The following is a 23,798-nucleotide window of genomic DNA, read 5'->3' as shown; positions in this document are numbered from 1 at the left end:
GTTCCGATTCATCCCAGAGGAGTCGGCTGACTGGACTGAGATCTGGGCAGGTGCCGTATTAAACGAAGCTGCTGAGATAATAAAAGACGTCTTTATTTACTACGTGAAAAATGTGCTAATATGCATAAAACAGATCAAACAGAATTCCAGCTCACGTCTGGGACACGAATCCCCTGCTGTCTGATGGAACAGAGGTGTGGATTACTGAAGGAGCTTTGATGGGACCCACAGGGACCTGGACGTTCTGATCACGTGTGGAAGTTTTTTACTCTCAGACTCGCCGGTGGAACCAAAACCTTCAAAATAAAATGTCAAACAAATGGCTCAACGTTCCGCCGTGCCGCATCGTTCCTCGTGAGAGCTCCGATGTTCTCCTCCGCCGCAGACGCAGAGTGTCTGAACCTCGTTCACTAAGCAAAGCTAAATAATCAGCGCGGACGCTACAGAATATTTACATGAACTGAATAAATAAGCGCTATCTAACAGCTAGTTTCTCTTTTTTTTTAAAGCAGGAACGAAGCGAATCTCCGCCGAGACGTTTTATTGCTCTCGCAACCGTTAATCAGGGGACAGAGACGAACACGGGGGGGGGGGGGGGGGGGGGGCGTAAACGTAAACGGAGAGAGGGCGGGACTCATGCAGACGGTGGCGTGATGGAACCGTGATGATCCATAAACAACGTAGGAAGCTAAATTACGCCGGGGGTGATGATGATACGAAGACCCGCGACCACCACGATTATTTATTAGTATTTTTTTTTTTTGAAGAGACGTGGAAAGTAAAGAGACGGAAAACAAACAGAGGAAGAAACACGGCGCAATAAGTCGGCGCGTGAGGATTAGTGCGGCTGCAGCGCCCCCTTGATTTTGGGTTTTTTATTCAGGTACGTGGCCCAGTACACCAGGTTAAAGGTGCCGAACAGCAGCGGGAACGCTATCCTGGCGATCCGGTCGATCTTGCTCTCGCTGTTGAAGGTTTTCTTGGCCTCGGCCGGTTTGGGTTTGGGTTCCTCTTTGGGCTCGGTGGGCGGGGGTGGGGCGCTCTTGGCGATGGTGGCGAGGCCGGGGTCCCGGGCGATGTTGGGGGCGAAGGAGGTTGCCGTGGCGGCGGTGTAGGTGTTGTTCTTCTTCAGCAGCGACTCCTTCCTCTTCTTTTGCTGAAACGTGGAGCGAGAAGAACGTTAGCTTAGCTTAGCACGATACACGGCACGGCCAAAAGTTTCCGGACACCCGACAGTCACACACACATTTCACAAGATTTTGGGGTGTGCCTGTGGGGATTTGTTACTTGTGAGGCTTAATGAAAGACCCCTGCTGACAATCAGCATTCCAATTCATCCCGGCGGAGCTCTGGATAGTTTCTCTACGCCTTTATGGAGCTTGATTTGTGCACAGCAGGACTCTACTACAGGAAAGGGAGGTGGCCTTCCCTAAACTATTGGCACATATTTGGAGGCACATCATGTACAGAACTGATTGTATTTTATTTCATCTGATGTGAAGGTGTGTGTTGGTAATATCTGGGGTAAGATAAGATAAGAAGCTTTTTATTATCCCACAGGGGGAAATTTGTAAGTATCTGGGTGTCCCAATACTTTTGACCGGATGAGATGAGGTTAGCTTAGCGCTCTAGTTAAAGCGCTAAAATGAACGTTAACCCCCTGAACCGTGACCCGGTGGCGAGTGCCCGTACCTTCTCGGGTACGACGCTCTTGCCGTCCCAGGCGTACCCCCTCTTGGTGAAGTAGTTGACGGTGGCGAATTCGATGAGGGCGGAGAAGACGAAGGCGTAGCAGACGGCGATGAACCAGTCCATGGCGGTGGCGTAGGCGACCTTGGGTAGCGAGTTCCTGGCGCTAATACTGAGCGTTGTCATGGTGAGTACGGTGGTCACTCCTGTTACCAGGGAAACAAACAAACAAATAAACAAACAAAACGTTTTATTTCCCTTTGATTTCTTTGTACCCTCTGTACCCCCTCCTGTACCCTCTCTTGTACCCTCTGTACCCCCTCCTGTACCCTCTCTTGTACCCTCTGTACCCCCTCCTGTACCCTCTCATGTACCCTCTGTACCCCCTCCTGTACCCCCTATTGTACCCTTTGTACCCCCTCCTGTACCCCCTCTTGTACCCTCTGTACCCCCTCCTGTACCCTCTCTTGTACCCTCTGTACCCCCTCCTGTACCCTCTCTTGTACCCTCTGTACCCCCTCCTGTACCCCCTCTTGTACCCTCTGTACCCCCTCCTGTACCCCCTCCTGTACCCTCTCTTGTACCCTCTGTACCCCCTCCTGTACCCTCTCTTGTACCCTCTGTACCCCCTCCTGTACCCCCTCTTGTACCCTCTGTACCCCCTCCTGTACCCTGTCTTGTACCCTCTGTACCCCCTCCTGTACCCCCTCTTGTACCCTCTGTACCCCCTCCTGTACCCTCTCTTGTACCCTCTGTACCCCCTCCTGTACCCCCTCTTGTACCCTCTGTACCCCCTCCTGTACCCCCTCTTGTACCCTCTGTACCCCCTCCTGTACCCCCTCTTGTACCCTCTGTACCCCCTCCTGTACCCTCTGTGTGATCCTTTCAGATAGAAAAGCAGTCGCATCTCAATAATGTGTCTGTGTGTGGAAATTTGTGCTTGTTCAGTATTTGTACGGCTGGGCACTGATCAATCAGTCTATGTTCCGGTTCATCCCAGAGCTCTTTAAAGCGAGCTTTTCTTTATGTTTTTATGCTGGAGCAGGAAGGACCTTCCCTAAACTGTTGGCACATATTTGGACAAAATATCAGAAACCGAGCAGAGAATGGAAGCTTGAGACGGTGGAGAGAGCAGAGACGAGCCGACGTTACTTTACTCCTGCACTGATATACTGAGTGTATTATACAGGTCGGGTGTGTAGGTGGTGCCTCCACACAGCGCACTCCACGTCTGGATGTACATTAATATTTATATTTCTATACGGCCTACGAGGACACTCGATGCTCCCGGTTCTGGATGTATATATTATATTTATATTTATATTTATATTTATATACGGCCTACAAGGACACTCGATGCTCCCGGTTCTGGATGTATAATATATTTATATTTATATTTCTATACGGTCGGCGAGGACACTCGATGCTCCCGGTTTTGGATTTTCCGCCCCCACGTTTATTGTAAACATTCACGTCTGTGTTGGATCTGAGCTGCAGGCCGGACGGATCAGTTTCACTGCAGGAATCGATAAAGTTCTTTTATTTTATCTTTAATGCAGCCAGACGGAACTGAGAGCTCGAACCCTCAACCCTCTGGAGGATTACACAGAAACCTTCTTCATACAGGAACCACCCAGTCTAGACTCTATAAATCTGTATAACCATAATAATGTAAACATAAACATACATATAGAAACACGCTGTATGTCCAAAGTATTTCAGCACACAGAATTCATCATATAAATTAAATCTAATGATTCGACGTGGGTTAGAACTCACTGTTCCAGCTCGTCGGGTCCATAAACACATTAGGGAAGTCCAGTAGCCTGCACAGAGCATTTTGGGATGAACTGGAACAACCTTTGTGCTCTTTCGACTGGACAGGCACAAATTCCCACACACAGACATTTATTAGAACGTTTTTACCCAAAGCGACTTACAATAATCACTGAATACAATTCAAGCAATTAAGTGTTAGGGGCCTCACTGAGGGGCCCAACCTGGTGATGGTGGGACTAAAACCAGCAACCTTATGAGTTCCCCATACATACTTCAAAGTGTGAGAAGTTTCTCTGCACTGGAACTACTTTCTACTCTGTGATGGAACTACTTTCTACTCTGTGATGGAACTACTTTCTCAGGTGGAACTATTTTCTCTGGTGGGACTACATTCTGAGGTGGAACTACTTTCTGTGGTGGAACTACTTTCTGAGGTGGAACTACTTTCTACTCTGTGATGTAACTACTTTTTGTGGTGGAACTACTTTGTACTCTGTGATGGAACTACTTTCTCTGGTGGGACTACTTTCTCTATTTTCTATATTGAGATAAAGTTGGGCAGGAGAGACAGATGGACTGAGCATGTGCAGAAGAGGGATGAGAGTTCTATAGAGAGGAGGTTTATGGATCTGTGAGGTGTGAAGATGATCCACGTCTGATGTTTTTTACTCTGATGTTTTTGGTGTCTCGGGAACAATCTGCTAGCAGGATTAGCACACAGTATCTAATATAAATAAATAAATAAATAAAGAAATAAATAATGTGTTATTATTAAAAACGGCTGTTAATTGTGACTCGAGCGTTTATGAGTAACAGAATCTTATCCGGATTAATCTGCCGGATAAAATCAGATAAGAGTGGAAGCCAGCGCGCGGTGAGGATGATTTATGAGCCGAGCTGGACGAACACGTTAATCTGAAGCAGAAGGATAACAGAGCTAATAACGAGCGTTCGCGCTCCGTCTCCAGACGGCGGTACAGATGGACGCGCTGGAGGAAACGTGGAGACGTCCAGAATCTCCAGAAATCCCGGAGCATCAGCGGCGTCCTCGGTACAGACCGGATTATTCCTGCATGAGGATTAACGTTATTAAAATGCTAGCGGGATCTCAGGTGGTGCGGCGGACTGTTACGCTAACCTTCTGTCGCTGAGATCAGTGTTCAAATCTCCACTGTGCTATCAGCCGTCCTGGTATCTACACAGACATTACTGGCTACATCCTGGATAATGATCAAAGCCATGAGATGGATTGGTGTCCTGTCCAGGGTGTTTCTGATTGGCCAAAAATTTTAATACTACAGTGGGTGCTTCATACGACCAAAAGTATTCGGACACCCGAGCGCGAGTGTGTCGGACGTCCTGTCTGAAAAACAAACCATAATAAAACAGAGTGACCTCTGTGTGACCTTTGCAGGCTTCTCACAGGACTTTGAAGTGTGTCTGTGTATGGGAATTTGTGCCCGTTTAGTCAAAAGATGACATTTGTACACTTGGTGGAACTACTTTCTTTGGTTGAACTACTTTCTCAGGTGGAACTGCTTTCTCAGGTGGATCAGTCAATGTTCCGGTTCGTCCCAGAGCTGTTGAGTGGGGTTGAGCTCAGGGCTCTGTGCAGGACGCTGGAGCTTTTCTTCATGTCTTTATAGAGCTCACTCATACTGGAACAGGAAAGGACCTTCCCTAAACTGTTCTGCAAAGTCAGAAGCACATCAGTTCCTTTATATTGCATTATTAGGCCCAATACTTTTGACCATGTAGAGCAGGTTTTGGAATCCTGGCTTTGATCTTGAAGTGTGTGATTTTCCTCTGGATGCTAAACATGAAACACTGTGTTTTTGTTCCGGTTTTAATTCTATTTTATTTCTATTTTGATTAGACTTCCCCCTCCTGTCATGGCCTCCCCGGCGCGGTGCTTTAGCGCCCTGTCGTGTCCTGGCTGATTGATCAGATTTGGGGTTTAAAACGAAAGCGGCGAGTTTAATGTTAAACCGAATCACTTCTCATTAACGTCACTCAGAACAGAGACGGGAAATTAGAAGTAAAATATGAACATGGCCGATATCTACTTCCTGTCAGCGCCCGTTAGCTTAGCGGCGGCTGGAATGATCGACCGCTCGCACTACACGCGGAACAAGGTGAGGCGTTCACGTACTGAATGTACAGAGTCGTGATACAAGCTGAGCGCCGTCGCTGCGTCATGCTAATCACATACAACTAATCCAAGCTGAAGTTTTGAGAAACGTGGGTGAAGGTCAAAGAGCCACGAGATTTTCTTCTAAAGAGGCAAAAAAATAATTTAAATTAGATTAAAATTCAATTCAGTTTGCAGGTGGTTTGCAGGCGGTTTGCAGTTTCTCTCCTGTCAGACCAGAACTTGCTGTTTATGCCGAATTCTGAACCTACTGTCCACTCACTGCAGCTCATCAGCACAGGTACCAGCATGAACAGTCCAGTGTGGGTGAACCTGTGTCCACTGTAGCCTCAGATTCCTGGTCTGGACCTTCCACCTGTCTGTATATAATAATATACATTGTGCTCCTGACTGACTGGATTATTACTGGCGCTGTTATATAGGTGTTAAAGTTCCGAATCCTTGTGGAACCCTTGGCTCAGGGATATTTCCACCTGTTCCGCCCCTCGGCTGACGGTGTGTTAGGTTCTGTATAAACTCTTGGTTACGGTCAGGAATAGAAGGTGTTAATCACGCCGCTCTGATCCTCTCGCCCGTCAGTCCTGACAGAAGTTTACAGACATGATGACAGGATTCAGACGCTCCGCTTCACACCCACGCCTGCCCCCCATATCCCTACATCTGCTACAGAGGAGCATTTCTAAATATTCCTCTTCATTCAGCTAGTGTGTGAGTGTGTGTGTGTGTGGGAGTGTGTGAGAGTGTGTGTGTGAGAGAGAGTGTGTGTGAGTGTGTGTGAGAGAGAGTGTGAGTGTGTGTGTGTGTGTGTGAGAGAGTGTGTGTGAGTGTGTGTGAGAGAGAGTGTGAGTGTGTGTGAGTGTTATTATTAAACTGCAACCAAATTTACTTACTTTGTTACTTAGCAACAAGCCACTTGTGGTGGAACTACTTTCTTCTGGTGGAAGAATTTTCTATAGTGGAACTACTTAATCTGTTGGAATTACTTTTTCACTGGAACTACCTTCTGACTTAGAACTACTTGGTCTGTGGTGGAACTATTTTCTGTGGCAGAATAATAGTCTGTGGTGGAACTACTTTCTCTAGTGGAACTAGTTTCTTTAGTGGAACTACTTTCTGTGTACGTGTGGCGTGTATTGATATATTTGGGACTCACCGAACACGGTCCTGGCAGGGACAGACTCGCGGTTGAGCCAGAACGAGACCTGTGACAGGATGACGGTCATGATGCACGGCAGGTACGTCTGGATAACGAAATATCCGATCTTCCTCTTCAGGTGGAAGTGTGTCGTCATGACGACGTACTCGCCTAGAGACGAAGGATGGACGGAGAGAGAAAACGTGAGAGAGAGTCAAAACGGTCCTGCTGTACTAGATCTGCTCCGGTCAGTCCTGTTAGTGTGGAGCGGAAACCTCCAGGAGCAACAACGACCCCTGACCTGCACAGTAAACACCCTACAGATGAATTAGAACAGCGACTGCACACAGCCACACAGGCTTTCCAGAATAGTGGAAACTGACGTGGTTCTGGGTGTTCTGTGGTGGAACTACTTCCTTTTTTGGAAATACTTTCTGTAATGGATCTGCTTTCTCTGGTGGAACTACTTTCTCTGGTGGAACTACTTTCTGTAATGGATCTGCTTTCTCTGGTGGAACTACTTTTTGTGGTGGAACTACTTTCTGTGGTGGAACTACTTTCTGTAATGGAACTACTTTATCTGGTGGAAGCACTTTATCTGGTGGAACTGCTTTCTGTAATGGATCTGCTTTCTCTGGTGGAACTACATTTTGTGGTGGAACTACTTTCTGTGGTGGAACTACTTTCTTTATTGGAACTACTTTCTGTGGTAGAACTACTTTGTCCCCACAGAACATCTAAAACCACAGTCAGGAGTCTGTGCAGACCGCTGGAGTTCTGCCGCCGAATCGGCCTCATTAAACCAGATCTTTGTGGGGGCGCGGTGATATGTGGTGATAGCATAAACTGCCGGTGGTTTTGGATCTGGATCATCCCAGGGTTTTCACGTCCTCCTGGCCGTACAGTGCAGCGTCTCAGGATGCTCCCCGCGGGGTTCGTTAGCGCGGACGGACGTAACGAGCTCAGATTAATTGAGCGCGGTGATTCTCACCACAAATCCGGTTCTCATCGACTGGTAATGAAAACAGTCGTCCGACACCCAGTCGATACTCGTCTATCGGCCCTGAGGGATCCATCCCTCACTCTCACACTGATAAATATTGCAGAGAGTCGATGGGATGAGTCTCGGTGTGTGTGTGTGTGTGTGTGTGTCACCAGGACGTACCGGTGCTGGACTGGACGACGCCCGAATCCACCGTCTGCCCCAGCAGGTCGTACTGATTGAGTCGGGATCCATCTTCAGCTACCACCACCGACTGGGCGGCGCCCCTGGTCCACACGTACACAACCTCAGCGCGGGTGTAGGCGTCTGTTAGCACAACACACAACACCACACTGAGAACTTGAGCCTGCTGTTAGCATTAGCATTAGCATTAGCATTAGCATTAGCGCACACTCTAAGCTGCGAGTAACCGCTGAGCTACCAACAGCCCTGAATCACTGAGAAATGTTGATCAGTTCTAATAGATCATTTCTTAATGCAAGAACACAACTAATAAAGATCTTTCACGTCTACTGTTCATAATATTGTGGAAAGATTCAAGTTATCTGTAGAAATATCAGTCCAGGAAGTCATTGATTATTTCAGCAAGGCGATGCCACGCCTAATTCTGGACGCTCTTTGTAAACACAGAGCGTGTGTGCTTGAGCGGCCTGCCTGCAGTCTAGATCTGTCTGCATCATGAAGAGAAGAATCAGACGACGACGAGCACGGACTGTTGAGCAGCTGAAGTCTCGTGGTCTTGTCCTGATCTTAAAGAGTAAAGGAAGTCTTGGTCTTGGTTGGTCCTGATTGTTCTGATATTAATCTTATTTGGTGTTGTTCAGGTTTTGAGGATCTTGGTCTATCTTGGTCTTAGTCGGGATGGATCTAGTGGATTAAACGTCTTGGTCTTAGTCGGGATGGATCTTGTTCTGGACCCTGTCTTGCTCCAGGTTGATGGAAGTCTTGGTCTTGTGTTGGTCTCTATTGTATTGAGTTTCTTTCTTATCTTAGTCTTAGTCGTTTAAAATCTTGGAGACTCTCGGGTTTTGTTAGTACGGATTTTGATCTGGTCCTGATCTTGAGTCCTGGTCTTTGTCCTGGTCTTTGTCCTGGTCCTGACTGTAACACAGCTGAGCTGAACTAACATTGTTCTTGTATCTAAATAAAGGTGTGTGGTGCTGACGTCCTGCACAGGCTCCTGTCCTGGTGCATCTCATCACAGTTCCTCAGTAGAGACGCTGAGACGCTCTGAACACACGTCAGACGCACCGGCACGTTTTTAAAAGGTTAAGAACCTGGTACTTGGTCCTGAAAATGATTTTAACATCACAGAGGGGTTTCAGAGTGACTCAGCTGGATCAGCTGGTGGTTTTGTGGTCGTGATGACCTGCCTGCAGGCGACAACACTATCAGTGGTTGTATATCCTCAGGAGACAGAGCTGAGGCCTCACCACTAAGACGTGACCTGACAGTCTGAATCCAGTAAAACATCACATCATCTACCTCCAGGGTCTTAAACGGTCCACACCGTGTCCCTCCAGGATCAGAACTGTGACCATCGTGTCCCTCCAGACCCAGAACCATCCACGCCTAGGCCCTAAAACTGTCCACACCTTGTCCCTCCAGACCCAGAACTGTCCACACCTTGTTTTGTCAGGCCTTAAAACTGTCCTTGTCATGAACCTTCAGTCCCAGAACTGTCCCCATCATGTCAATTCAGACCCAAAACTGTCCACACATGTCCCTTCAAGCTCTAAAACTGTCCACATCGTGTCCCCTCAGACCCAGAAGCATCCTCATCATGTCTCTTCAGACTCTTCAGACCATCCATACCTTGTCCTTTTAGACCCTAAAACTGGCCCCACCTTGTCCCTCAGGCTTTAAAACTGTCCACACCTTTTTATTTTAAGACCCAGAACAGTCCCCATCATGTCAATTTAGACCCAGAACCGTCCACACCGTGTCCCTTTAGGACCAGAACCATCCACACCGTGTCCCTTCAGACCCAGAACTGTCCACATCTTGTCCTTTCAAGCTCAGAACTGTCCCCATCACGTACCGCCAGACCCTAAAACTGTCCACACTCTGTTTTTTCAGACCCTGACCACACTGTGTCCTTTTTAGACCCAGAACTGTCTACACTGTGTCCCTTCAAGTCCAGAACTATCTTCATCATGCACCTCTAGAACCAGAACCGTCCCCATCATGTACCTTGAGGCACTAGAACCATCCACACCTTGTCTCTTCAGACCCTAAAATTGTCCACACCGTGTCCCCATCATGTAGCTCCGGGCACTGGAACCAGAAACATGCCAACAGGCAGAGAAGAAAACCAGACAGGCGGCATCCGAAGATTATTTGGGTCCCTGGATGTTTGCTGCACCAATAAAACTGCACCCACGGTGCCATCCATGTTATCACCTCGGCATATGAGGCGTAAAACGGGTGTTAATTAAACGATTTTGGTGATAATCTAAACAGGCCTGAATCTAAGAGAGAGAGCGAGCGAGTGAGTGAGCGAGTGAGTGAGCGAGTGAGTGAGCGAGTGAGTGAGCGAGTGAGTGAGCGAGAGTGTTACTCACAGCTGCCGAATTTCAGGGGGCAGGCGTGGGCATCCATAGGGAAGTCCTCGAGGTGCATGGGGCACTCGGCTCTCACCGTCAGTCTGAGGGGCGCAGAGCAAACGGAAATGAGCGAGAGAGCTAGCACAGGAGGTGATAACACGATAACACACACACACACACACACACACACTCACACACTCACACTCACACACACTCACACGCACACACACACACTCACACACACTCACACACACACACACACTCACACACACACACACACTCACACGCACACACACACACACACACACACTCACACACACACACACTCACACACACACACATACACACTCACACACACACACTCACACACATACACACTCGCACACACACACACACATACACACTCGCACACACACACACACACGGCATCTCGCCAAAATTGATCTTCAGTTTGACACAAATATGACGTTGTTCCTTTAATCTGCTAATAAACAAGCTGATCATTCGGCTTTACACCCCGACCTCACGCTGCACTTATATACCGCCGCGGGATGTTTACGCTCCAGAGCCGCGAGGTGTTTACGGTCCAGAGCAGTGGCCACGCCCTTCTTACTTTCATGTAAACGTAACTCTGGATTTCTGGTAATACTGAGAAGAGACCGGCGACAGCACAGAGCAGGAACACGGAACACACGGGTACAAACCAAATCCTCCAGCTACTCCATCCACCAGTGAGTAACGATTGTGTAACGATGTAACGATTATGGCGGTGATGTTGGTTACCTCATGGTGTAGAGCAGCGTTCCCTCCTCGGTGATGCGCAGCAGTTTGTTGGGCATGGTCATGTTGTGCGCCACAGATTTCTTGCCGTTGTGGAAGAAGGTGTCGGGGGTCCAGATCTTACTGGCCATCAGATTATTGAGACGCAGAATCGCCATCGGGCCCTTAAACTTCAGACGCTCGTCCTTCCAGCTCTGCCTGAAGAACACGTCGATGGTGTACTCCTGAGAAAACAAACCCAGACCACGTCACACCGAAATCACTCGACCACGACACTGGTGCAGTTGCAGCAGTGATGTTGGGAAATGTAAACATCGTGGTGCCATTGTTATGCAGTGGGCGGTGATCGGTCACTATGCAAATTAACTGCATATAAGGTTGGGGTATTCACCACCAGCTCAGACTGAAGAAGTCACTTGGATGAGTGACGAAACGTTTCTCTACAACAAACTTGTGTCCAGATGAACAGATTCAACTCTGTGGACTTGTGTACCTGGATTATTGAGCATGCATCAAGAGATCGTGGTGCTATCAGCCAGCCGAGCGTCTACATACAGACACGATTGGCTATATCTTGGGAAAGGGGGTCTGTGATGGACTGACATTGTGTCCAGTGATTCTGGAGAACTCTAACCCCCCACAATATGCAGAATAAGAAAGATAAAGAGGCCTGGCTCACAGTCGGCATTCCGATTCATCCAAATGGTGTAAAATAGTATTAAGGACACTTGAGCATGTCACTGAAGTTCCTCTATATTATGTCTTTATGAGAGAAAAATGAGAGTACAGGTCCTTCCCCAAACTGCTGAAAAATTGCAAGCCTACTATTTAATATATAGGAATGCAGAGGTGTATGATGGGTGTGAGAGAGCAGCTGTGTGTGATGGATGAATAATAAAGCACTGATGTAGAAACATGGAGGGATAAAAGGTCGCGTCCCAGATGTTTCACCACCTTTAACCTCCAGCTGTGAGTGTGTCTGTATGTGTCTGTATGTGTGTGTGTGTATACGTGTGTGTGTGTGTGTGTGTGTGTGTAATCTAATAATGTAAGCGCCTTCAGTGTGACTGATGTGCAGTATGAGGAGTGATGAGACGGGGGGGTTGAATACTTTATCTCAGCAGTGTGTATCCTGTAGCTGTTCTAACAGTGTTACTGTGGAGCAGAACAGCGCCGGTCGGGGTGACAGCAGCGCTCCTGACTCTGCAGAACAGGGGCAACATTTAGGAGAAGCAGACGTACCATGTCGTGATCAGAGACCGGCCCGATACTCGTCACAAAAATGTCCGTCTTCACCTCCGTCACGCGCTCTGGTGGAACAAAACAATCCGCCGGTTACGGTTACGCTCTCCCGCTCTCAGCTACATCCTGACCATCGCCGCGGCTAACCACATAATATTATTATTATTAATCAAGAGGAGCTGTCTCATCTCATCTCATCTACTACTGTAATAATAATAATAATAATAATAATAATAATATAATAATAATAATAATAATAATAATAAAAATTATATAATAATAACAATAATATTAATAATAATAATAATGATAATAATAATAATAAAATAATAATAATAATAAAACAATAAAAAGTACTGTAACAATAATACTATAATAATAATAATAATAATAAAATAATAATAATAATAGTACTGTAACAATAATAGCAATAACATTAACAATATAAATATTAATTAAGAGGAGCTATCTCATCTAATCTGATCTACTACTGTAATAATAATAATACTAATACTAATAATAATAATATAATACTACTACTAATAATAATAATAACAAACAATAATACTATAATAATAATAGTACTGTAACAATAATAGCAATAACATTAACAATATAAATATTAATTAAGAGGAGCTATCTCATCTAATCTGATCTACTACTACTGTCATAATAATAATATTAATAATAATAACAATAGTAACAATGATACTAATACTATAATTAAAATAATAATAATTATAACAATACTACTACTGTAATAATAATATCAATATTAATAATAATAATATAATAATAATAATAAATAAGAATAATAATAATGCTAGTAATAATAATAGTATTAACAATACTATTAATACTATAATCATAATAATAATCATATTTTTATTATCACTATTATCAATACTGTTTTGTTGTTATTTTTATAACTTTTAATCATGATGTTATATCATTATTATTATTGTACTAGTATATTAATATTTTCTCTGTACACTATCTGGACGGTGTGAGTGTTTGTACCTCCCAGTCCTGGTCTGAGACGATTATCGTATCCATCCAGTAAACTGTCGAGGATTCGGGTGAAGACGGTGGTGTTGTCCTTCTGCTCGTCTGATCCGTTCTGATTAGAACTGATAATAAAAAAAAGAAACATTAAGTATGTGAGAATGAAACCACTCCCCTGTGAGAACATGTTAAAGTGCAAGGTTTCAACTGGAACTGGTAGCAACACAGAGTGGAAAAGTTCATGATGCAGCAAAGCTGAGAGAAATCCAGCGCTGTGGGTTTGGGCAAAAAATAGGTTTAAAAAACCACTGTGCACATAAAAGCACGTGAGAGTAATTACAATCACCAACTGAGAATGAACCAGATTCACCCTGTCCGGTTCATCCCAGCAGTTCCCCTACAACCCAGGGGGGTCAAAGTTCTACCAAACAGTGGCAGGAGTCATCAGAGTCAAAATCAGAATTAGAATTAGATTTAGAGTCAGAATCAGAGTCAGAATCAGAGTCAGAATTACAATCAGAGTCAAAATATGAATCAGAGTAAGAATTAGAGTCAGAGTCAGAATCAGAATTAGAGTCAGAATCAGTCAGAATTACAACCAGAGTCAAAATCAGAGTCAGAATCAGAGTCAGAATTAGAGTTAGAATTACAATCAGAGTCAATCTGAATCAGAGTCAGAATCAGAGTCAGAGTAATAATCTGATGATTTAGATTTAGGATCTGAATCAGACTCGGAATCAAAGTAAGAATTTGAATCAGAATTAGAAGAGCAACGAGACACCAAATTTAAACTAAAGTAAAATACAGAAACTGAATCATGGGCAGAACTGAGGAAGAATCTGAATCTGAGTCTGAAGGATCTGCAACACCATCGGAACTAAAACAATCAGATCAAATATGTACACACACACACACACACACACACACACACACACACTCCCAGCAGCATGGTGAAAGAGTCACTCGAGGCCGCGGGTAAATAAAAACCCCCTCTGACCGCTGGGCAGGATTATAATTATAATGTTTTAAGGATTTGAACCCGTAAAGGTGCAGCAGGTACAGGACACACCTCAGAGGAGCGCACGAGGGGGGCAGGATGGTGGAATGAGGGTCGGAGGATAGGCTATAAAAAGATTATACAGCGCCCCCGTGTACAGGTCATCAGAACCGCGTCGGTGCCTCGCAGCAGAACACTGAGCCCGGCGCTACCCAAACCAGCGACCAAAACAATGTGGACACCCCCATACGCCTCATATCAGACCTCACATTCTAAACACTAATGTGCTGTTGATCCCCTTTGCAGCTATAACAGGCCTTACTTTTCTGGAACAGCTTGAGTGCAGGGTTTTTCAAACAAAATAATATGGGTCACAGAGAAGAATAATACTAATCTGTACACAAACGCCCCCTTGTGGAGGCTTTATGTTACATCTTGTGTAGAGAGAGTAAGATGTGTGGTGTTGCTGTAGACCCTGATGTAGAGGTCACTCAACAAGCTCATAGTCGGGCGTCCAAATACTTTTGGTGATCATTCATTAATAAATAGATTTTTTTAACTGAACTTTGGTTCAGTGGTGAACTGTAACCCTAGTTTGCACGATTAGCTACAGCTTTAGTAAATTCCTCTTGTTTTCGGCAGCGTTATAAACCCAGAAGTTTATTGGATTGAATCCCACTTTGCATTTCTTGTCCCGAGTATTTCTGCACCACTTAATTTTTTTCCTGGTCCATTACTGCAGACCGACGCGTCCGCGGTGCCACGACCTCTCATTCCATTACAGCAGCTCTTCTGAAACCTAAATGTCCTCGCCGGTCAGCCGCGTCACCATAAACGCCGACGCCCACCGGGTCAGGGGCGAGAGGAAACAACCCGAGCGTTCAATTATGATTCAGATCAGCCGTCCAGAAACACCGGAATGTAAAACGAATTTATTTAACATTTCTATACATTAGATGAGACCTTCTAATGATGAGCCACATTCTTACTGCCACGCCCGCTACTGACCAGCACAGAACCCCACAGCAGCAACCATTTATTCTCCGACAATCACTGACTGTAAAACGGCCCGTCATTAAAGCTCAGTCCAATTCAGCATGCTCAGACCTGGACTACCAGTTCCAAACTGCCCCAGCAATCAACCTCAGCATCAAACTGTTCATCAAAGGCTGCACTATACAGTCTAAAGTATTTGGACACCTGAGCGTGAGCATGTTGGACATTCCATTTCAAAAACAAACGCTGTTACCATGAATGTGATCCTTTCAGGCTTCTCACAGAACTTTGCAGTGTGTCTGTGTGTGGGAATTTGTGCCTCTAATCTCATCCAGGTCTGGACAGTGGGAGACTAGCAGGTATAGCTTTGAGCTATCAATCAGAAGGCTGTGGGTTTGAATCCCGGCTCTACCCCCCCAGAGATGCTGTTCCGTCACGGTTCCCGGCTGCAGAATCGAACCTTCACCTTTAAGTTGCGTCTCTTCTCTGCTAGGATAATTTTCCAGCGTCTTTATGATGGCGGGCGCTAATTGGATCACGCCGGCTGCTGTTTACTCGCCTTCCTCAACACAACATCACATTATCGATCGCTCCAACTTTTAAGTGCTCCTGAACTCCAGCCTCAGTTTCAGTTCCGATTCACCTACTGCATTAAAATCAACCGCCGAATCAATGCGAACGCCGCCGTCCCGTCCGGACGCTTCTTTAATCCTGCCGCGCCGGCCGTTCTTTTACTGCAAACGCAGAAACCACCAGAGAATCTGCTGCTTAGAGAAGATTAGAGACGATTCTCGGATTAAAGCTCGTTTAGGTTATGAGCGCACATCTGCAGCGGGTCACGCCAAAAAAGCACGTAAATAAATCATGAACACACAGAGAACCGCGGAGAAACGTGTAGAGTTATGTATAAACATATAAAAACGCATAGAAACACGTAGAATTACGTATAAACGTGTAGAAACACGTAGAAACGCATAGAAATGTCAAACCACGTAGGAACACGTAGAATTACGTATAAACACATAGAAACGTAAAAACGTGTGCAAACACGTGTTAAATCATGTACAATTATGTAGAACCACGTAGTCTCACATAGAAATACATGAAAACATACAGCACTCAAAGAATCATGTGGAAAGTTGTAGAATGTGTGTAGAAATACGTAGAATACGTAATACGTAGAAAAGCATCAAAATGTAGAAACACAAAATCATGTAGAAACGTGTAGAATCACATAGAAATATGAGGGAAAATATAGCACAAGTAGACTCATATGGGAAGTCGTAGAAATGTGTAGAATCACATAGAATTACATAGAAACATGTACAAACACTTATAAATATGTAGAAATATGTAGAATCCTATAGAAATCTATAGAAACAGATAGCACATGGAGAAGGCGTAGAAAAACACATATAAACATGTAGAAACATAGAAACACATATAATCACTTACAAAATCCATAGAAACATGTAGAAACATGTAGAATTGTGTAGAAACATGTAGAATTGTGTAGAATCATGTAAAATTGTGTAGAAACATGTAGAATTGTGTAGAAACGTAGAAACATGTAGAAACATGTAGAATTGTGTAGAAACATGTAGAATTGTGTAGAAACATGTAGAATTGTGTAGAAACATGTAGAAACATGTAGAATTGTATAGAAACATGTAGAATTGTGTAGAAACATGTAGAATTGTGTAGAATTGTGTAGAATTGTGTAGAGTTTCGTACCTTTGAGCCCAGACGTGCACCAGTAGTATGTAGGTCCAGATCCAGGCCGCTCCCAGTCGAGCCCACATGGTTCCAGTCGGACGGGTCACCGCTAAACAATAAAACACAAACAAACGGATCAGACGCATCAAACCCTTCTGAAGGAGTTTAACTCACCCGCTAACTAGAGTAACCAGTCAAAACTAACCCACAGTGCTGCATCAAGTGAAATATTACACACATTAGAACGTCATCATTTTCTCCTCAACGTTTCTTCATCCTTGAACATTCGTTTTTTTTGTGGCTCGGTGGGTAGCACTGTCGCCTCACAGCAAGAAGGTCCTGGGTTCGATTCCCAGGTGGAGCGGTCTGCGTCTTTTCTGTGCAGAGTTTTGTATGTTCTCCCCGTGTCTGTGTGGGTTTCCTCCGAGTGCTCCGGTTTCCTCCCACAGTCCCACATGAATATATTAGGAATTACTCAAAGTGTGTGTGTGTGTGTGTGTGTCCTGTGATGCACTAGCAACCTGTCTGGGGTGTTTTCTACCTTTTGCCCAATGAATCAGACCCACTGTGACCCTGACCAGAATAAAGCGCTGGTAAAATAGACAATGAATAAATGAATACTACGTTATCTGGTGAGTTATTGTTCTATATATACACACTGATCAGCCATAACATTAAAACCACTCTCCATGTTATCAGCTCCACTTACCATATAGAAGCACTTTGTAGTTCTACAATTACTGACTGTAGTCCATCTGTTTCTTTACGTACTGTTTTCACCCTGTTCTTCAATGGTCAGGACCCCCACAGGACCCCCACAGAGCAGGTATTATTTAGGTGGTGGATGATTCTCAGCACTGCAGTGACACTGACATGGTGCTGGTGTGTTAGTGTGTGTTGTGCTGGTATGAGTGGATCAGACACAGCAGCGCTGCTGGAGTTTTTAAACACCGTGTCCACTCACTGTCCACTCTATTAGACACTCCTACCTAGTCGGTCCACCTTGTAGATGTAAAGTCAGAGACGATCGCTCATCTATTGCTGCTGTTTGAGTCGCTCATCTTCTAGACCTTCATCAGTGGTCACAGGACACTGCCCACGGGGCGCTGTTGGCTGGATATTTTTGGTTGGTGGACGATTCTCAGTCCAGCAGTGACAGTGAGGTGTTTAAAAACTGCAGCAGCGCTGCTGTGTCTGATCCACTCATACCAGCACAACACACACTAACACACCAGCACCATGTCAGTGTCACTGCAGTGCTGAGAATGATCCACCACCTAAATAATACCTGCTCTGTGGGGGTCCTGACCATTGAAGAACAGCATGAAAGGGGGTAACAAAGCATGTAGAGAAACAGATGGACTACAGTCAGTAATTGTAGAACTACAAAGTGCTTCTATATGGTAAGTGGAGCTGATAAAATGGACAGTGAGTGTAGAAACAAGGAGGTGGTTTTAATGTTGTGTATGTGTATGTATGCGCAATGTGTATATACAGTGTATCACAAAAGTGAGTACACACCTCACATTTCTGCAAATATTTTATTATATCTTTTCATGGGACAACACTATAGAAATAAAACTTGGATATAAGTTAGAGTAGTCAGTGTACAACTTGTATAGCAGTGTAGATTTACTGTCTTCTGAAAATAACTCAACACACAGCCATTAATGTCTAAATAGCTGCAACATAAGTGAGTACACCCCACAGTGAACATGTCCAAATTGTGCCCAAAGTGTCAATATTTGTGTGACCACCATTATTATCCAGCACTGCCTTAACCCTCCTGGGCATGGAATTCACCAGAGCTGCACAGGTTGCTACTGGAATCCTCTTCCACTCCTCCATGATGACATCACAGAGCTGGTGGATGTTAGACACCTTGAACTCCTCCACCTTCCACTTGAGGATGCGCCACAGGTGCTCAATTGGGTTTAGTCCATCACCTTTACCTTCAGCTTCCTCAGCAAGGCAGTTGTCATCTTGGAGGTTGTGTTTGGGGTCGTTATCCTGTTGGAAAACTGCCATGAGGCCCAGTTTTCGAAGGGAGGGGATCATGCTCTGTTTCAGAATTTCACAGTACATGTTGGAATTCATGTTTCCCTCAATGAACTGCAGCTCCCCAGTGCCAGCAACACTCATGCAGCCCAAGACCATGATGCTACCACCACCATGCTTGACTGTAGGCAAGATACAGTTGTCTTGGTACTTCTCACCAGGGCGCCGCCACACATGCTGGACACCATCTGAGCCAAACAAGTTTATCTTGGTCTCGTCAGACCACAGGGCATTCCAGTAATCCATGTTCTTGGACTGCTTGTTTTCAGCAAACTGTTTGCTGGCTTTCTTGTGCGTCAGCTTCCTTCTGGGATGACGACCATGCAGACCGAGTTGATGCAGTGTGCGGCGTATGGTCTGAGCACTGACAGGCTGACCTCCCACGTCTTCAACCTCTGCAGCAATGCTGGCAGCACTCATGTGTCTATTTTTTAAAGCCAACCTCTGGATATGACGCCGAACACGTGGACTCAACTTCTTTGGTCGACCCTGGCGAAGCCTGTTCCGAGTGGAACCTGTCCTGGAAAACCGCTGTATGACCTTGGCCACCATGCTGTAGCTCAGTTTCAGGGTGTTAGCAATCTTCTTATAGCCCAGGCCATCTTTGTGGAGAGCAACAATTCTATTTCTCACATCCTCAGAGAGTTCTTTGCCATGAGGTGCCATGTTGAATATCCAGTGGCCAGTATGAGAGAATTGTACCCAAAACACCAAATTTAACAGCCCTGCTCCTCATTTACACCTGGGACCTTGACACATGACACCAGGGAGGGACAACGACACATTTGGGCACAATTTGGACATGTTCACTGTGGGGTGTACTCACTTATGTTGCCAGATATTTAGACATTAATGGCTGTGTGTTGAGTTATTTTCAGAAGACAGTAAATCTACACTGCTATACAAGCTGTACACTGACTACTCTAAATTATATCCAAGTTTCATGTCTATAGTGTTGTCCCATGAAAAGATATAATGAAATATTTGCAGAAATGTGAGGGGTGTACTCACTTTTGTGATACACTGTACATGTGTGTGTGTGTGTGTGTGTGAGAGAGAGAGAGAGTGTGTGTGTGTGTGTGTGTGTGTGTATGTGTATGTGTGTGAGCGTATGATAATTTATTTACTCTGGTCCTGATAAAATAATGACCTTGTCATAAACGTGTTGCTGTATTTCCAGTCGTCCCATTATACCACTAAATCATTCTAATGTTCCAGTACTGAATGACGGGTCGGCATCTCTCCACCCAAACCAGTAACACAGTTTATACCATAATAAACTCAATAATGTTTATTACATAACGTTAATAAATATCATTAATAATATCGTTTAACCGTCTGGTCTGGTTCCACTGGGAAACACTGGAGCGTAAAGTAGGAACCCAGAACAGGGCACCAGTGCATCCCAGGGCATCAGTCCCCCAAATATAGCCAATCATGTCTGTGTAGAAGCCTGGCTGGTCAATAGCAGTGCATAATACCATGAAAAGTCAGTCGGTGTGTCTGTATAAAGACGGTTGGTGTGTCGGTATGAGGACGGTCGGTGTGTCTGTATAAAGACGGTCGGTGTGTCGGTATGAGGACGGTCGGTGTGTCGGTATGAAGACAGTCGGTCGGTGTGTCGGTATGAGGACGGTCGGTGTGTCGGTATGAAGACAGTCGGTCGGTGTGTCGGTATGAGGACGGTCGGTGTGTCGGTATGAGGACGGTCGGTGTGTCGGTATGAAGACAGTCGGTCGGTGTGTCAGTATGAAGACGGTCAGTGTGTCGGTATGAAGACGGTCGGTGTGTCGGTATGAGGACGGTCGGTGTGTCGGTATGAAGACAGTCGGTCGGTGTGTCGGTATGAGGACGGTCGGTGTGTCGGTATGAAGACAGTCGGTCGGTGTGTCAGTATGAGGACGGTCGGTGTGTCGGTATGAGGACGGTCGGTCGATGTGTCAGTATGAAGACGGTCAGTGTGTCGGTATGAAGACGGTCGGTGTGTCGGTATGAAGACGGTCGGCGTGTCGGTATGAAGACGGTCGGTTGGCGTGTCGGTATGAAGACGGTCGTGTGTCGGTATGAAGACGATCGGTTTGTCGGTATGAAGACGGTCGTGTGTCGGTATGAAGACGGTTGGCGTGTCGGTATGATGACGGTCGGTGTGTCAGTATGAAGACAAAAGTATGTGGACAGCAGCTTTCTGGTAAGGGTTTTCACATTATTTTGGCGTCTACCATCAATTATTTAAATACCGGACGTGTCCCAATAACAGCAGGTACATCAATGTAATATAAAGAAACACAGTAAAGTCGTTTACATAATAAAAGTCTCTGTAGAATTGTTAATAGAATTAATTGCACGTCAGGCCTACACAACACCGTCCTGAATCCACACGTCATGAACCTGTACATTCAGCTGAATTATCTGGACCACACTGGACGTGCGGAGCTGAATGTAAACATTATAAACAATAACCTTTAAATAAAGAGCAAAACATTAATCATGTGATAAATATGAATTCTGTTCCTTTATTTAATCATTAATGCTGAACCTGACACACACTGGGTATATTTTGTATCGTGCTTGTGCTATATTTGTTTTTTAATGCCAGCTCCACATGCCCTGTGTGCCCAGTGCCCTATAACATGATGTTCCATATGCCCAAATGTCCCAACAATAATGAGGACGTCGAAGTTCTGTTGGGTTCTAAGAATAAAGAGCTGTGATGGGTGCAGCGCTGTTTTGAGACGTATGTCAGGCTGGCACCCTGGCACCATAGTCATCCTGGCTCTGGCACACAGCGGGTAAAATGCTATATATAGTAATGAGATGCTGCACATGTCACAGTCAGCAGCAGCGGCGCTGGCACATGAAGTCATTTTAAACCCAAACATGGCACTGAGACCACCATTTGCATGCACATTCATTTCCCTCTATCGTTCTAGCAGGTTAGGGATTAAACACACACACACACACACACACACACACACACCTTCCCATTTGGGATAGAACATCATGCAGAACATCATGCAGAACATGAGGAACATGAGGACCATGCCAGCTTTGCTTGGGTTATTCCCATATCAAGAGGAGGCATGGCAGTGCGAGTGACTGCAGTGCCAAAAACGATGGAGTCACTGCAAACACACACACACACACACACACACACACACACACACACACACACGGAATAGAAAACAAGAAATGACCTGCACGCTGCTGGAATAGCGAATGCGCTAAAAGAGGACGCATCCTGCACACGGGCGCGTTAACGTGGGATTAAACAGCACACCGATCCCTCCCGATCACGCACGAACCCTCCCGATCACGCACGATCACGCATGATTTAACCGTGTGATTATGTCATGCCCTGCCGAAAAAAATCACGAGAAACGCGCGGAAAAAAGGAGCGCAACCGTCGGGCGTCCTCGAAAGCCGCGCAGCCGTCAAGTTGGCACGAATTAAAGAAGCACCTGTGTGTGTGTGTGTGTGTGTGTGTGTGTGTGTGTGGTGTCGCGTGAGGGGGGACTCGAACATACCTGGAGGGGGGCTGCACCCGCGCCCGAAAAACCTACAGCGTGAGCGGAGCGTGCATTGCACAGCGATCAGAGATAAAGATCCGCTCCCAGTAATGACATCTATTAGGAAAGACGCAGCGCTCGTGCGTTTAGGACGCGCGGCACGAAGTCCTGCAGTTGTGTTCCTATTTTATCGTGTATCATTATTCAAACAAAAGCAGCACAGACCCGGTTAATCGGTACAGACGGTGCGCGTACTCACATCTGACCGCAGTTCGTGTCCGGAACGATTTGACGGCTTTTCAGATGGTGAAACAGATCCTCTGAGATGTGAGGTGCAGCTCAACTCCGCGATGAGAAGCCGCTGGTGCTGAGGATGCTGAGGATGAGGATGCTGAGGATGATGAAGGAGGTGGTACAGATGATGATGATGATGATGAAGGTCTGATCTGCGCAGTCACACACGTGCCGCCGGTTCCCCGGTATAAAGCCGCTCCGCGGTGCCGCTGATGTCGCTGCCCAGTGATGCTCGAGCTGCTCCGCCGGGACAGCGCGGATGCTGCTGCTGCTGCTGCTGCGTGCGCGTGTGTGCGCGTCCGTGTGTGCGCGCGACCGCGTGCGTGTGTGTGTGTGTGTGTGTGCGTGCGTGTGTGTGTGTGTGTGTGTGTGTGTGTGTGTGATAGGAAAGCTGCGACTTTATGACAGACAGTTTATATTTCATTTTATTTGTACATCACAAACACACACACACTCACACACACACACACACACACACACACACACACACACACACACACACACACACACTCACACACACACACACTCACTCACACACTTACACACACACTCACACAATCACACACACACACACACACACACACACACACACACACTCACACACACACTCACTCACACACACACACACACTCACTCACACACTTACACACACACTCACACAATCACACACACACACACACACACACTCACATAATCACACACACACGCTCACATAATCACACACACACACACACACACTCACATAATCACACACACACTCACATAATCACTCACACAATCACACACACACACACACACACACACACTCACATAATCACACATACACTCTCACATAATCACACACACACTCACATAATCACACACTCACACACACACATAATCACACACACTCACATAATC

At 45.7% G+C, this 23,798-nt stretch overlaps 2 protein-coding genes across 3 annotated transcripts in view; both read right to left on the bottom strand.

Moving 5' to 3' along the window:
* Positions 1-605: 605 nt before the first annotated feature.
* Positions 606-23,158, bottom strand: gabra1 (gamma-aminobutyric acid type A receptor subunit alpha1). 2 transcript variants are annotated; one of them, XM_063011105.1, is made up of 10 exons: positions 22,864-23,158; positions 17,059-17,149; positions 13,347-13,456; positions 12,327-12,394; positions 11,088-11,308; positions 10,323-10,405; positions 7,921-8,064; positions 6,774-6,926; positions 1,693-1,895; positions 606-1,156 (listed from the first exon to the last, which is right to left on the bottom strand). In XM_063011105.1, the coding sequence occupies exons 2-10, from the start codon at positions 17,124-17,126 to the stop codon at positions 839-841; spliced, it is 1,368 nt and encodes a 455-aa protein (XP_062867175.1). In that variant the 5' UTR covers positions 17,127-17,149; positions 22,864-23,158; the 3' UTR covers positions 606-838. The 2 variants fall into 2 exon arrangements, with proteins under 2 accessions (XP_062867175.1, XP_062867174.1); XM_063011104.1 differs by lacking the exon at positions 22,864-23,158 and adding an exon at positions 22,293-22,384.
* gabra6b (gamma-aminobutyric acid type A receptor subunit alpha6b) overlaps positions 22,944-23,798 on the bottom strand; it is a 23,304-nt gene continuing 22,449 nt past the window's right edge. Inside the window, exon 12 of the mRNA XM_063012062.1 lies at positions 22,944-23,175. Coding sequence (XP_062868132.1) covers positions 22,944-23,175 — 232 coding nt within the window. The remainder of the gene's footprint in view (positions 23,176-23,798) is intronic.

Source organism: Trichomycterus rosablanca, chromosome 16 (assembly GCF_030014385.1).
Source record: "Trichomycterus rosablanca isolate fTriRos1 chromosome 16, fTriRos1.hap1, whole genome shotgun sequence".
Taxonomy (NCBI): Eukaryota; Metazoa; Chordata; class Actinopteri; order Siluriformes; family Trichomycteridae; genus Trichomycterus; species Trichomycterus rosablanca.
This window is presented reverse-complemented; position numbering and strand designations above follow the sequence as displayed.

Bases quoted from the DNA above. Each gene is read 5' to 3' on its own strand.
- gabra1 (XM_063011104.1), bottom strand. From the start codon at position 22,335: ATGCGTCCTCTTTTAGCGCATTCGCTATTCCAGCAGCGTGCAG. The intron at 11,309-12,326 runs GTACGTCTGCTT...TTGTTTTCTCAG, and splicing joins CGGTCTCTGATCACGACATG to GAGTACACCATCGACGTGTT. The intron at 6,927-7,920 runs GTACGTCCTGGT...CTTCGTCTCTAG, and splicing joins CGTCGTCCAGTCCAGCACCG to GCGAGTACGTCGTCATGACG.